This window comes from Lithobates pipiens, unplaced genomic scaffold (genome assembly GCF_037356315.1).
Source record: "Lithobates pipiens isolate NorthernLeopardFrog02 unplaced genomic scaffold, aLitPip1_a1.2 Scaffold_19, whole genome shotgun sequence".
NCBI classification, from domain to species: Eukaryota; Metazoa; Chordata; class Amphibia; order Anura; family Ranidae; genus Lithobates; species Lithobates pipiens.
This window is the reverse complement of record NW_027507764.1, coordinates 120,233,949-120,249,596: the sequence shown is the minus strand read 5'-3', so window position 1 is coordinate 120,249,596 and position 15,648 is coordinate 120,233,949. Positions and strand designations below refer to the sequence as shown.

General features: G+C 41.3%; 1 protein-coding gene across 1 annotated transcript in view; it reads right to left on the bottom strand.

The window, feature by feature from the left end:
- The window catches only part of ACVR2B (activin A receptor type 2B), a 249,148-nt gene that overhangs the window by 89,193 nt on the left and 144,307 nt on the right, over positions 1-15,648 (bottom strand). Inside the window, exon 2 of the mRNA XM_077491193.1 lies at positions 822-1,029. Within this exon, the coding sequence (XP_077347319.1) occupies positions 822-1,029 (208 nt within the window). The remainder of the gene's footprint in view (positions 1-821; positions 1,030-15,648) is intronic.

Here is a 15,648-nt window from a genome sequence, read left to right as displayed (position 1 = left end):
TGTCCATTCATCTTTAGTGCAGCTGAGGCTGCAGAGAAGGACTGTGAAATCTCTGTCCTCAGTCCCTTTCCCTGTCTCATAAGGGAGATGTTAAGGCCCCCGATATCTCACCTACTCACCCATCTCACCACCCCACAGGGCTAATAAAGAAAAAAAAGAAAAAGAAAAAAACCAACAAAAATTGTAATAAATAGTGAAAAGGTTAAATTGTAAAAACAAAATAAAAAATACACTGACACATCACACCCCCCCCCCCCCCCAAATAAATAAATAATTGTAAAAAATAAAATTGGAAAAAACACATGACTCACACGGTCCACGCGTCATCAGTGCTGCATATTAGTGCCACTATCACATGACATTAAAAAAAAAAAAAAGTATCGGTAATCGGCATCGGCGAGTACTTGGAAAAAAAAGTACTGGTATTTGTACTTGGTCTTAAAGTGGTATCGGGACAACCCTAGGCAGGAGTATAGAATGTACAGGGTGCAAGGGTCAGGAGTATGTAATTCACAGGGTGCAGGGGTCAGGAGTGTGTACTTTACAGGGGTGAGAGTCATAGCCCAAGGAGGGGGTCCCATGAGGACCAGAGTGAATGAAGGTGTTCACTGTACACTCTGTTAGAAAGAGGCTCCCTCCAGGTCCCATTATACTCCTTTGTAGTCTCTAATGGGGCCCGGAGGGGACGCTTTCTAACAGACTCTCTGTTGTACTTTGTGGGTGCGAGGCCAGGGGTGGGTCATGGGCGGGGTCTGGGGGGGTCTAAGTGTTGTCAGCCCGCCTCTGCTAGCAGCTTTTATTCAGGTTTGCTTGTAGCTTACCGGTCATAGCAGTTGAAATCATCTAACCAACAGCCTTTCTTCACAAGTTCAATGAAGCCAGAATTATTCCTCCAAGATGCATAGCAATGAAGCCGCTTGTCCTTCTCTCCATCACACCTTTCCACACCACTCTGGTTTGTCTTCTCTGTCTCCCAATTGACGTTGTAATAGATGCACTCTCTGGGATCCTCTTCATTGTGCCCAGAGCCTGTGTGAAAATAAATAATCTTAGAGATCCTTTTCTTATCTTAAAAATAAAAATAAAAAAAGCTCTGGACAGCAAACATGGTCTCTTGAATTAGCTTTTTTTGCCATTTGTGAATCTACAATACACATCGATACACAGATGAGAACTTACACAAATCATCAGCTTATTTAAAGAAAAAGTAGTGACCAGCACACAGCCTGTAAAACAACCGTGGCACAGCTCTCAAAAGATTGGTGTATGCTTTGTATGAGAAGTCCAACACACTAATATTTCTAGAATTAGAATTCTCAGAGCTTAGAAATTGAATTTATAAAACAGAATAATTGTACCAAAATGTTCTTCAGAACTGTACATGAAGGGGTCCAGCCATCGAAAGTGAATATTTCTGATCTGGGTTGATGCCCAAAAGTTTGACTGCCCACAACTTCCTTCTAACTCTAAGGGTATTTCACAAAGACGGGATTATAGGACCAAGCTGGCCATGTTACAGAGCCACCATAAGAGGTTTTGCATACCCTATGGGATTTTACAAGAGATCAAAAGAATGCAGTGGGCAAAGTGAGATCTCTAATGTAGAATGAGTGCAGTGGCATGGGCAGTGCTGGGGTATCTGGCATAGAAATCTCCAGCTGAAAGCCCCATGTAAAAGAAGACAACATATAGGATATAAATGATTTAGTCCATCAGAGATAACAGTCTTGGGTAGAATGTAATATCCATTTGCATTGAAAGGCGAACACAACAGTAAAATAGCTAGTTTTTGAAAAATATCTTCTACATTGAATACAGCATTACTACATAGTAGGAAGTATTTAGAAAGGAAAAACTCTAAAAAGATAAATTCAGGATAACAGGAAACCAACTGTGTATAATTTATATGATCTATAAAAGGCCCCTCTCAGAGAAAATGAGCATTAAAATGCATTTAGTTGACTGCGAAGATCTCATATGGTGCATCGCTAGCTTATTACTTCTTGTGTCCTGAATGTGAAGTTAGTTTTCTCCGCCTCATAGATTGCCGATATTATAATACCAAACAGTGATATGCTGAACACACCCCTACATTTATTAAGGCGACTCTAGACTCACCCTGTGCAGATTAGGATGTCTTAACAATGCAAAATATACATGAAAAGAAGTGTTCTTCGATAGCAAGGCAAACTAAAAACGTAAAAAAAGGAATACCAGTATCTCCCAAATACACAAAAGTGGTCTTTAGTAAAGGCCATTATTGGTGGACAATGCCTGCAAAAAACTGTGCAAAGAATTTATTGTCACAGTTGTTCCATTGAAATATTAATATTTATAGCTGTTTGTCTTCCCAATACAATATTACCAAAGTCACCCAAGATCTTCCAATGCACCTCAAGTATGCCCTACCTGCAAGAATAACTGCTTATTATACACCTTTGTCCTTCTACTTCTCGCCATCTACAGTTCCATTTACACCAGTTGGCTCTTCATAGAAATCACCATCATGAATGGCACATCCTGGTTATCAGCAATATCAATTCCATGATGCCGTCCATGTTCAGTATTCCTAATGGGGGCAGCCACATCTGTAAATTGAAGTCTACAAGCACAGCAGTGGGTGGAGGGTTTCAATTTTGGTCCTGGAAAAACGTCTCCCTAGTACTTTGTTAAAGACTCTCCTTTGACCTATTGACCCCTCGACTCTAATGCTGTTGATGAGTTCATAAGGGTTAATAGTAACTTAAAGTGTTACTAAACCCACAACCGTAAAATCAGTCTGTATATGCAGTAAAGCATGCGTGTTATACTCACTGTGGAACCCAAGGGGTTAATCGTCTGCATTGTGTAAAAGGGCTGTTTGATCCTGTATTTTTTGATCCTCCTTTTTACTGTCCCCAATCCATCTGCTGATAGAAGAGAGCCTTGGGGGCGCTCTGCACATGCTCAGTTTGGTGTGTATTTTTTTTTTTTTGAGAGGGTGCATGTGATTGGCACAGGGCTAGTCAGCACTGTCTAGACAGAGGGTCAGGGGTCATGCAGCCTCATGGGAAAGTCAGAAAAGATTGTAAACTCCTCCCACAAGCTTTAACCAGTGCTTAGCTGGACACTGATAGAAGTCACAAGACTGCTATATACTGCTGATGAGACCAGGTATTTAGCAGTTTATATTTAATAAAATAATAATTTCCATATTTTCAATTTCTGTGTACTGTGGGAGACCAGATGTAGTGAATGCAGGGTTTAAATCTATGAATATGTATTGTTTAGTTGCTAATATGGCTGGATTCTGCCCTTACCGCTGCATCATGTTGGTGGACGGCGTTTTCTTCTGAACAGAGACAGGCGTATGAAGAGCAGAACCCAACAGGTAGATTTTTGAAAAGAAGATCGAGGCTGTACAGCGAAGATAATGGTGGAGTAGGAACAGGTAAGTATAATGCCCTGTACACACGGTCGCACTTTCCGATGGAAAATGTGCGATCAGATCTTCTTGGTGGAAAATCTGATCGTGTGTGGGCTCCATCTGACTTTTTCCCAACATGGCCAACAATCTTATGTACAAGGTGAACTCCATGGTTCTACCCAACTATAGAAAGGTAGCTCATACGATCATTGGTCCAACACAGTGGGTCATAGTCTGCAAAGCGGAAATAAACTATCTCAGTAAACATCAACTATTTTAAATCCTTATGCTGCTAGCATTAGTAAATATATAGGAAGATATACACTTTGGAGTTGATTTACTAAAACTGGAGAGTGCAAAACTGGTGCAGCTGTGTATGGTAGCCAGTTTCTAACTTCAGCTTGTTCAATTAAGCTTTGACAATAAAACCTGAAATCCGATTGGTTTCTTTGAAGAGCTGCATCAGATTGTGCACGCTAGTTTTTTTGTTTTTTTTTTACATTTCTTTAGCGGTTTACAGATTTCTGGCCTATGCCAAAATGATGTCATACATCCCAAGAGTTTTCTTGGGCGCTTTTTTTTCCTCTGGAGGCAGGTGGGAGGGGCTCTCTCAGCTAAGCACCCCCTCTCATCTGCATGCCTAAGCTAAGGGCAGATGGATTCCAGAAAGTGAATGCTACATGAATCATCTGCCCTTACTCAAGACGGCTACGGTCAGAAGTGCTAGGGGGTGTTTTTCAAAGTGATTTCTCAACAAAATAAATCATGGAGACATGGATGGATGGGCAAGTTTGCTTTGAATATTAAAAATGAATTAAATGTTTTCCATTTGTAGTGCTCAGTAACAGCCTTCACACGGCAAGAAAATCCCATCCTCAGAGTCGGTTCACACTGAGGCAGCATGACTTGCAGCGGGACTGCCTCAGGTGACCTGAATCCAACTTCAGCAGCGGTTTGCAAAATGACTTGTGTATAGAAGTCAATGCAAGTCGCCTGAAGTCGTCCCAAAAGATAGTACAGGAACCTTTTTGCAAGTCGGAGCGACTTGAGTATAGAATAGAAGAAAGCACAAAGCTACTCTTATAACTGTAGCTATACATACAGCCATTATGCTTGACATACACAATGATAATTATCGATGGATCATGAGCTTCACTGTTTTGGCAACCTTTTGCTCAAAAACTATCATTCAACAGTACAAAGAAAAATAATTAATCTGGTCCAATTCAATTGGAATTTCTAATAGTTCCTTTCCAATTGGAATACACGGTTTACCGACTGGTAAGCATTTTTTTCCTCAGTTTAGGCCGATACGTATTCTACATATTTTTGTCAAAAAAAAAAAAAAATGCAATGATTACTGTGTAAATGTGACTGGCAGTGAAGTGATTAAGACTAGGTTGGGCTTTAGGGGTTAAATGCGTCCTAGGGAGTGATTCTAACTGTGGGGGGGAGGGGGGGGCTGTGTGTGACACATCACTGATCATGCTCCAGATCACAGGGAGTGCTGATCAGTGACAGTGTCTAGGCAGAACGAGGAGATGCTTGTTTACATTAGCATCTTCCCGTTCTTCCTCTCCGTGAGATGATCGCGGGTATCCCCGCGGACATGGAGTCTGTGGGACCCGCGATCCAACTCACGGAGCTCGCGGCGGGCACACGCCTGCTATGTAAGCCCCGTGAGATCACGTAGTATAACGTGATTTCGCACAGCTGAGCCAACCTGCTGCAGTAAATCTGCGGCGGCTGGTCCGCAAGTGGATAAATTATGTCTTTTTGTAAAATGGTGAAAACTGAACGTACGCAAAAAATGTAAATAACCATGTCTCTAAAAATCTGAAGGTTTACATTGTTCCCTTACAGCTTTTAGAGTTTGTTAACCCCCCAAACCATATATTTTCTGAAAGCACATGGCCAGTAGAATAAAAAGAAGGTGCTACTGATTAAGGCACTGCAATATTTGTGCAAATGTTTATTAAAAGAATATTTTGCTAAAAATACACTAAAATCATTAATAGTGAATTCATACATGGCAAAATGTACAAAATTCCTGCAAAATTACTAGTAAATATAAAAGTTAAAACTGTATTGAGTTAAAAAATAACAAAAATATTTGTACAATTTAAATTGCACTTTTTTGTGAAATGGGGAAAACTATAAATAAAAACAATTTACTCTAAAAAAAAAATCTTGAGGTCACCATTTTTTACTTACAGCTTTCAGAATTTGAAAAGATCCCCTCAAACTAGACATTTTCTGAAAGCACATGACCAGTAGAATAAAAAAGGTGCTACAGGTTTTTTTGGCACCACAATAATTGCGCAAATGTTCATCATATCGCCATTTTCACAAAAAAATACATCAAAATCATTAATAGTGCACATAAACACAACAAAACGTACAAAATTCCTGCTAAATTACCACTTAAGCATCGTTCATGTGGCATACTAATGTGAATGTCCACGGGCGCCATGTTTTCCGGCATGGGGATGCACAGGTGTTCCCTGCATCGCCGTACAGGCAGTCTATTTATGTCAATTGGGATGCAAGGGCTGCACCGGCATAGCTGCTGTTATCAATCTAACATCCGCGTGGGTACACGACCCCGAACGCAGACAGTGTGAGCTCAGGGACATGCATGCAGACATTCATCTAGCAGATCGGAAATGGACCGCCCCATAGGGAACAATAGGCTGTGTCCACTTTGCATCAGCGAAAAGGACGTGGACCTGTCATCCACCTGTTCAGCAGAGGAGATCAGCAGACAGATGCCCTGCTGAGCAGGCAGCTCTGCTTGACAGAGTCTGCTCCATGTAAAAGGGGTCTTACCAGAAGCGGCCTGTCCTTTAAGGGTTCTGCCCCCCTGCGAGTTTTTTGTTTTTTTTCAAGCCACATGATTAGAACCTGAGGCTCTAATTGGCTTGAAAAAAGGTTGGGCTCGGAGCGCAGAGCATTGCACCCTGAACCAACCCACTTGTGACAATAGCAAATTAATATTCGCTATGAACTTCCAGCTTCTCCTCCTGGACAATCTGGATGGGTCGGCCAGGAGGAGAAACTGAGGAAGCCGTGGAGGGGTGAGGAGTGAGTGCGGGGAGGGGGGGAACCATCACATCATCGTGGAGATGCTGAGTGCAGGCTGACCTCGGGGGGTGGGGGGGTTGTTTGCCACCTCCCCAAAAAAAAAAGTTTATCACCAGCCACCACGGAGTCTTATTTTTTTGTTAAATAAAAAAGTTACTTTTTACGTTTTTTACAGTTACTTTTTTCTTTTGTGGGGGTGGAGGGGGGTCTTCTTCACCAAAGAAATATCAGAGGTCTAAAGAGACCCCAATATCCCTTTTTTTTTTTTTTTTTTAAGATAAAGAAAGGGGCTGAAGCTAGTCCCTTTCTCTGCAGCACTTTATTTGAATGAATAAGGAATCTGAGATTCCTCCTTCATTCATAAAATGACAGTCTGATACATAGTAACACTTGAAGTTTACCATTTATCAGCTGTCAGTGGACACAGGAGCGATCGCTGCCTATGTCCACTGTACCACAGGGATGGGGCTGGTAAACACATGTTTACCAAGCCCTCCCAAGTCACAACTTCACCCCCCCACCGCTCCCCAGCATGACAGCTGGAGCTTAGTGCAGGCAGAAGCTGCAGGCGACGGGAGGGGAAGGAGGGATGCCACTCTGAGCAGCGATTTGGGGGCAGTAAGGAGGGGGGTGAATATTCCGGCGGGAGTGGAAGAGGAGGGATGCCGGCTTATGATAGTAGCTGCAGGGGATCGGGTGTGGGGGGGAGAAGGGGGGTGAAGGGGATAGGAAAGGAGAGTGGGGGGTGCAGTTTAAGGTGAAAGGGAGCGGCGGGAGGTGGAGAGACAGGGGACAGGGAAACCGCAGCATGGGTGGGGGAGGTGGACACATTCGAGGTTAATAACTGATCAGCAGGTTGTAATCCGCTGATCAGAGTTATAGAATTGTTCAGCAGAGTCTTGCTATAAAAGTTAAAAGGTCATTGAAGTGACCATGAGCTTATAGGAAAGGGAGAAATTAGGTCCATACGGCGTACAGACCTGGCCACCTGCAGGCACTTCTGAGCATTTGATTTTCTAGTCGTTAGTGGGGTCAAATCAATGTTCATTTTCAACCCCAGAGACGATAAAATTCAAAAGAGCAGGATGGAAATGTTTTCAATGAATGAATTTCTAACCCTGAATGTGAATTGTGTTCTGGAAAATTACATTAATTCAAAAATTGAACGTTGAAATAAAAGTTTTGAATTACTCCTGAACCATATTCACTGAATGTTTATAGAATAATTTTCTTTGAAAAATCTACTAGTGTATAGCCAAATATATATTACCCAATAATGCAGCTTTATTCAATCACTTTACTTAAAGACATTTAAGATATCAACCATAAAGACACCCATACTTCTCTACAAAAAATAGTCTAGACTAGATGATGTTCTTCCAAAATAATCAACAAGTCTGTTGGTTCAGAAGTCAAACCATTATGAAAAAACGAATTAGATAGCTTTAGCAGGCAATGTATGCAAAATATTAAAAGCAATGTGAAAGGGCGAATAAAATCCAAGAACAATGCCACAGAGTGGAAATGAGTTTTCTTGGGAGGTAAAGGTATACCATTAATGGGCTTTGTGTAGGCAAAATATAGAAACATTCTCAGAAAACTGCTGAAGGTTTACATCACAGCTTGAAACGTGCGTTTTACTCATTAATGACCATTTTTGCACTGTTTACGCAGCTTTCCATTGCTGTCAATTACCCAGGTCACATTCTTTCATCCTTGCTGTAGGCAACGATACAGCATAAACATAGATATTGGGAGGGGGCCTTCAGCAAGACCCTGCAATCAACCAAGAGACTCGAGCCACACAGGAGGGCAGAAGTGAGCTACTCTGCAATCAAATGACATGAAGCCTATGATTAGGTGTTGTGTCACTTAGTTCACTTCAGCAAAGTGCACTATAGTCTAGAAAGAGAAGTTGTTTTTCCCCAAATTTCCCTGTACAGCCATGGTCAAAAGTTTTCAGAATGACACATATATTAATTTTCACAGAGCCTGCTACCCTATCGTGTTTTTATGACAACAATTTGCATATACTCAGTGAATATTCTGAAGAGTGATCAGATGAATTGCAATTAAATGCAAAGTCCCTCTTTGCCATGAAAATTAACTTAATACCATAAAAAACATTTCTACTTCATTTGTGGAAAAAGGCTTTGGGGAACCCAAGAAAGTCCAGTAAATCCCAGGACCGTCTCCTACAGTTGATTCAGCTGTGGGATCGGGTCACTACCAGTGCAGAGCTTGCTCATGAATGGCACCAGGCAGGTGTGAGTGCATCTGCATGCATAGTGAGGTGAAGACTTTTGGAGGATGGCCTGGTGTCAAGAAGGGCAGCAAAAAAGCCACTTCCCTCCAGGAAAAACATCAGGGATATTCAGACTGATATTCTGCAAAAAGTATGGGGATTGGACTGCTGAGGTCTAGGGTAAAGTCATTTTCTCTGATGAATCCCAATTGTTTGGGGCATCCAGAGAAAAACCTTGTCCGGAGAAGAAAAGTTGAGCACTACCATCAGTTCTGTGATATGACAACAGTAAAGCATCCTGAGACTATTCACGTGTAGACTTGTGCACAATGGAAAATTTTGTTTGGTTTCGGTTCATTGTCATTCGTAAAATACATAATTTCGTTCTGTTATATTCGTTATGTTACGTTAATACGTTTTCGGATGATTCGTTATTATTCGTAGAGTGTCGAATTCATGTGTTCGTATTCGTTGAAATTCGCTATGTATGTATGTATAGACATTCGTGATAATGATTCGTAGTTTGGAAAGTCGCTTGTTTATTGAATCTTTTAAACACACACAATGACAACGTCTCTTCTCCTAGGCTCAAATACAATACAACACCCTTCTAACTCAGTTCTCAGGAGTGCACTTTGCCAGTAATCCATCCTCCGGCACAAAATTAATTAGCTGATTGGACTATAAGATTTACTTTGAGCTGACCTTTTGTTTCATTAGATCTTTAAAGAATTACCGAATCATGTCGAATTCGTTCGAATTCATTCGTTATAGTTCTTTCGTATTCGTTGTAATTCGTTATTTTTTTATTCGGACTTTCGGATGCATTAGAATGTCCGAAAGATGCAAAATTCAGCCGAATTTCGATTTGTTATGAAACGAATTGCACAAGCCTATTCACGTGTAGGTTTGCTTCTCAGCCAAGGGAGTGGGCTCATTCACAATTTTGCCTAAGAACACAGCCATGTATAAAGAATGGTAAAAACACATCCTCCGAGAGCAACTTCTCCCAACCATCCGAAAACAGTTTGGTGAGGAACAATGCCTTTTACAGCATGATGGAACGCCTTGCCATAAGATATATGTGCTAACACAGTGGCTTAGGAAAAATACATCGAAATTTTGGGTCCATAGCCAGGAAATGCCCCATGCCCTAATCCCATTGAGAACTTTTGGTCAATCCTCAACAGGCGGGTGAACAAAAAACCCCACAAATTCTGAAAAACTCCAAGTATGGATTATGCAAGAATGGGCTGCCATCAGTCAGGATGTGGCCCAGAAGTTGATTGACAGCATGCCAGGGAGAATTGCAGAGGTTTTGAAAAAGAAGGGTCAACACTGCAAATATTGACTCTTTGCATAAACTTAACGTAATGGTCAATAAAAGCCATTGACACTTATGAAATGCTTGCAATTATATTTCAGTATACCATAGTAACTTCTGACAAAAAGATCTAAAAACACTGAAGCAGCAGACTTTGTGAAAATGAATATTTGTGTAATTTTCAAAACTTTTGGCCACAGCTGTACTCTCCATTCACCCCCAAACCTCAGGATTGATCCAGACTCACGGTCAGTTAAAAAGCACAAGATAAAATTGAAAAAAAAAAAAAACTTTTTTACTGTATTAAAATAAAAATGTGCTTATATACCAGCACAACATTTACAAATACAAATGAAAATAAAGCAATTTAAAAAAACCTATATGCACACACACTAGCTAATGTTTGCAGTCCCCCAGGAATTGAACACAGAACTTACATTGTTTTATTACCCCACTGCTGTCCACTTAATGTTTCCCATAACAGCAGTCTGGAAACTACTGCAATAAAGACCATATGTTGCAATGCAAATTGCCCGAAAGTTTATAAAGCTCTCCATTGTCAACTGCCAATAGCAGCCATTGGACAATCAAAATACAGTGCTACTCATTTCATTTGTGAACAATTACTACGAAAATTGGCGTCAATAACTGGAAGCATCTGAATTTCTTTAGAAAAAGTCTAATGACAGTCATACATTTTAATGTGCATTGAAAATGCCAACATCATTTCCCTTTTGTGCTGTAGAGGGAGCTCGTGCATTTTACTGCTGTCAAAGCAAGTCAATACATGGAGATAGTAAAAAAGTACACTGCATGGAATTAGGGGTTGCCACATAAATAACACGGTGGTTCATATAAAAAGCTTATAATAACATTTGCATGTAGAGCTATAAAAGTTAAAGGCGTTTTATAATGTAGTTAAGGTATGAGGGGGGGTAAACGCTCCAACAGAACGCCAAATTCCTGTACCATATTGGCATAAAATGAGCCTTGTGCTAGCCATATAAAGCCTAAAACAGGCAGAATGGGAAGCCTGAACACAACTGGGTTGTCTGAAGAAGAAGCGACTACTAAAAGTTTATAATCACTTTAAAAGATTTGGAGTTGTGCACGAAAACCCCATTTTATGAAATTTATCCTCCAGGAATTATATTTTGTTGCATACTTGTACTGAGCCAGTTTGGCCACATACAAGGGCCATTGTAAATCACCATAGGCGCCCACGCTACATACAGTGCGAGACCAAATATTCTGGGTGCTGTGTGAGCGGCTTCCCCTCTCCACATGGACCCCAGGGGATTGCTTGCTGCACGCTTCTGCGATTCATAGAACACCTTGTATTTATTTTTTCAATACAAGCTGTTCTCTGGTTAAACAAAGTGATCATCAAGATATTCACCACACCTCCTCTCCTGACCTTGTCCAATCAAAAAACTCCTTGTACACGTAAAAAAAACAAACAAAAAAAAAAAACAAAAAGAAACATACAAGATATGCAGGCCATACACGGTCGAATTTCGAACGAATTTTCTTTTCAAAATCAGAAAATTCGTTTTTTTTGTGATCCGATGATGCCACCATTGATTTTCGAAATTCGGCCGACAAAGCCTTCAATTTCACCTCATGTTGCTACAGAAAAGAATTTTCTTGGCTGGGAATCTTCTTTTCTCTCCGTAAATTTTCTTTTATCTCCATACATTTTCTTTTATCTCCGTACATTTTCTTTTCTTATTACGTTTCTCGCACGATTCTCCCATCATTGATTAGAAAATCGTTTGTTTTTCTAAAAATTTCCAACATGTCCGATTCCTCAAATTTTATTTCCGCACGAAAATCGGCTGTTGCTGCAGCCCACTAATGGTGCGAAATTCATACGAAAATTCTTAGATACGATTTTAGAAAGAAAATTCTTACGAAATTCGAACCGTGTATGGCCGGCAATAGTCTATGAATGTCAGGGGTAAAGTTAGCAACATGTTATAGCCAGAGTGCAGAAGGGAAGCTGCTCAACAGAACCCCAATGATCAGAGTTTTCACTGTATGTAGAGCTACTACAGCGACGTACTGCAACCCCAAAGACTCTTTGGAGATCACATATGCATACATCAAACCAAGTGGACCTAATAAACATGCAAAAAATAAAATGCCTTCAGATTTAAAGTGATATTAAAGTCTTTATTTAAAATTAAATAAAAAATACAAGAAAACACTTTACCTGCTCTGTGAAGTGGTTTTACAAGAGCACCCCGATCCTCCTCCCTCCTCTGCTCGGGTCCAATGCCAGCGCTCTTGGCCCCTCCCCTCCTGCTGGGTGCCCCCACAGCAAGCAGCTTGCTATGTGGGCAACCAAGCTGAGCTGCTGCTCTGTATGTCCATTCACACATGGAGATGTGGCTCGGCCCCTTCCCCTGATTGGCTCACTGGCTGCGACTGACAGCCGCAGGAATCAATGGTTATCAAAAGCAAATTAGGAATGTGAGTACCCCGAGAAGCAAGGCTCTCCTGGACATCGCTGGATCAAGATGGGGCTCAGGTAAGTATTAGGGGGGCTGCTGCACAGAGAAGGTTTTTTTTACTTTCATGCATGGAACGCATGAAAGCAAAAAAACCTTGTGCCTTTACAACCACTAAGTTTCTTTGCAGATGATTGGGTACTGAAAGTGAATACATCAGCTTGTTTACTAAGCTAATTAGAGATTCCCCCAGCAGATTGAACAAAAAAAAAAACCTGGCAGCTCAGGTTGGAGCCGCTGTACTAACAATCTAATGTTACAGCAATCTCCCCTGCTTAGTGATTGTGTTCTGACAGGGGGGCGGCCCCTGCTGAGAGATTGGGAGCCAGTTAGCCGCTGGTTTTCCAGCATGCACGGTCTGTAGGACTGGCTGCCATGCACAGGGCTGAATGCCAGCTGTTTTTTTTATGGAACAGGCCGATGTCACCCGACATTCGGTCTATGTGTACTAGGCTTAAGTAAACAACCACTATTCCTTTAAGATGACCAAACATCAAGCTACCGAATCAGCCAAAACTCAAAGCGTGGGCAGCTCTTTCACCTAGATCTGGCTTGTCGAAAGTAGATTTGAAAATCATCTCAGGCGGGTGAGAAATGATTGGCCAAGCAGTGATGGTGTTTGAAAGATCGTCTGGGTAGTTAGGCAGCTGCTGGTAATATATTACAGCTTCCCAGTCCTTTGATGTGGCGGCTGCATTGGTTTTTATTTTTCAGGTTAAGAAACATTTTTGCAAGTACAGAAGATACCGGTTGATCTTAAAATAGCAAAAAAGAATTTCATCTTTTTTCTGTAAACTACAAATGTAAACATTTACCATGTAATGGGGATGAATAGGGACAGATGTGTCATTTGTATCATAAGGAAGTCTTTGTCCCGTTCATCCACTAATGCCGTTACAGGTATTTTTTTATTTTTATTTTCACAAGTCAGCAGGGATGCAGTTTGAATGTCCTGTAAACGTATTGCATGTGCCTCACAAAAAACATCTGAAAAGCACATCTCCTAAAACGTGATGTGCTTGACTAGCTCCAGAATCTGAAGCGTGTGTACACCAGCCGTTAGTAACACCCTTGCATTAAGCTTTTGCAAAGTTCACACTGAAGCTTTCTACAAACACAAAGCACACATGCTGGAATTGTCAGAGAGTACTGGGATCCCTGTGAGAGGTAATAAATACCTGCAAGTGTTACAATTACACATTAACTAGTATGAACTTAAAGTAAACTCTCGTTTTTTTTGTTTGTTTTTTACCTATGGGTAAGTCTATAAATAAACTGTAGGTTAAATGAACAGCTACACGTGCATGGTTTAGGAGCTATTCTAGTAATAAGCAGCCGGTGACTTCACTGAGCGATCAGCAGTCATGTGATTGCTCAGTTTTCAGTCTTAGGCTGGATTCACACCTATGCAGTTTTAGTGCTTTTTGCATTTTGCAGATTTGCACTACAGAATTTGTTCCATAGGAAACAATGCTAACTGGACTGTAGTGCAAATCTGCAAAATGCACTAAAAATGCATAGGTGTGCATCCAGCCTTAGAGCTGCAGTATGACACCAATGCTGCAGCATAGAGGAGAGTATGGATGATATTTTTGATTCAATCCATTCTGCTTAATAAATCATTACATTTTTTTTTAAATACTGTACAAGTAAGTACCTCCAGTTGACCTGGTATCAGCTGCTTACTTTTCCTGTACAGCAGGGCTAGAGTATGAGAGAAAGGAGCAACACAAGGAGCCAATCAGTTAACGTGCTGCCAAAAGGCTTGCCAATATCAAATAACACGTAGGGTGGGGGCCCAGGATGACCTGGGCTCTGAGAAAGCAAGTTAATGATGCTGGTCATCACATTGAGTACATCTATTAGCAGAATAAAAAGTACTGGGGGAAATCACTGGATTGAATTGAAATTTTTTCCCTTAAAATCAGGGGAAAATCGTGGGTGCGTGTTATACACCGATCCCCCGCTGATTGTGAGCGGAGGAGCGAGCGTCGCCGAAATGCACATTAAGCTTGGCTCCGCTCCACTCCACAGTCTCACCCAGTCCCACCCTATGATGGACATAACACAGTGACTGTGAGCAGAGCCGAGAGGAGCCGAGTACACTCGGCTCTGTGTATTTTGGTGGCGCTCGGCTTTGGCTCTGCTCAAAGTCACGTCCAGTCTGCTATTGGACCTGTGTTATGTCCATCATAGGGCGGGACTGCGAGAGGAGCCGAGATACACAGGACCGACTCTGTGCATTTCGGCGGCACCATATTTAAAAACTGCAGTAACACTGACAAGGCTGCAATGTCACTGACAAGGCTGCATTGATGGGCATTTAAACTTGGGGTGCGTGTCATACGCCAATACGATATATATATTATATATTCATATATATGTGCTTCTGGAAGAATGGTCAAACATTCCCATAGACACACGCCTAAACCTTGTGGACAGCCTTTCCAGAAGAGTTGAAGCTGTTATAGGGTGAGCCAACTCAATATTGAACCCTCCGGACTGAGACAGGGATGCCATTAAAGTTCGTGTGTGTGTGTGTGTGTGTGTGTGTGTGTGTGTGTGTGTGTGTGTGTGTGTGTGTGTGTGTGTGTGTGTGTGTGTGTGTGTGTGTGTAACGGCAAGCACCCCAATACTTTTGGTAATATAAATATATATAGCAGCACTTTTCATATACAGAGCCTCAATAAGCTTACCATCTAAGGTCCCCATCTCACATTCATACATGCATATACTAGAGCCAATTTAGACAGGAGCCATTTAACCTATCAGCATGTCTTAAGAGTATGGGAGGAAACCCAAGCAAGCACAGGGAGAACATGCAAACTCCATGCAAGTAGTGCCATAATTGGGATTTGAACAGATAACCCTAAATTGACAAGTCCAATTTAATGTACTTTTAGCATAACTTCTATGCTGTGCTAACAGTTTGTTTTGCTCCACGGCCCTACAGTATCTTTGTTCAAACCATGCCAGGTTCATACTTCCAAGACTCCTAGACACCTATACCATCTAATGCAAAATAGGTTGAATCCTGACACAAATATACTTTTTTTTTTTTGTTTGTTTTACACAC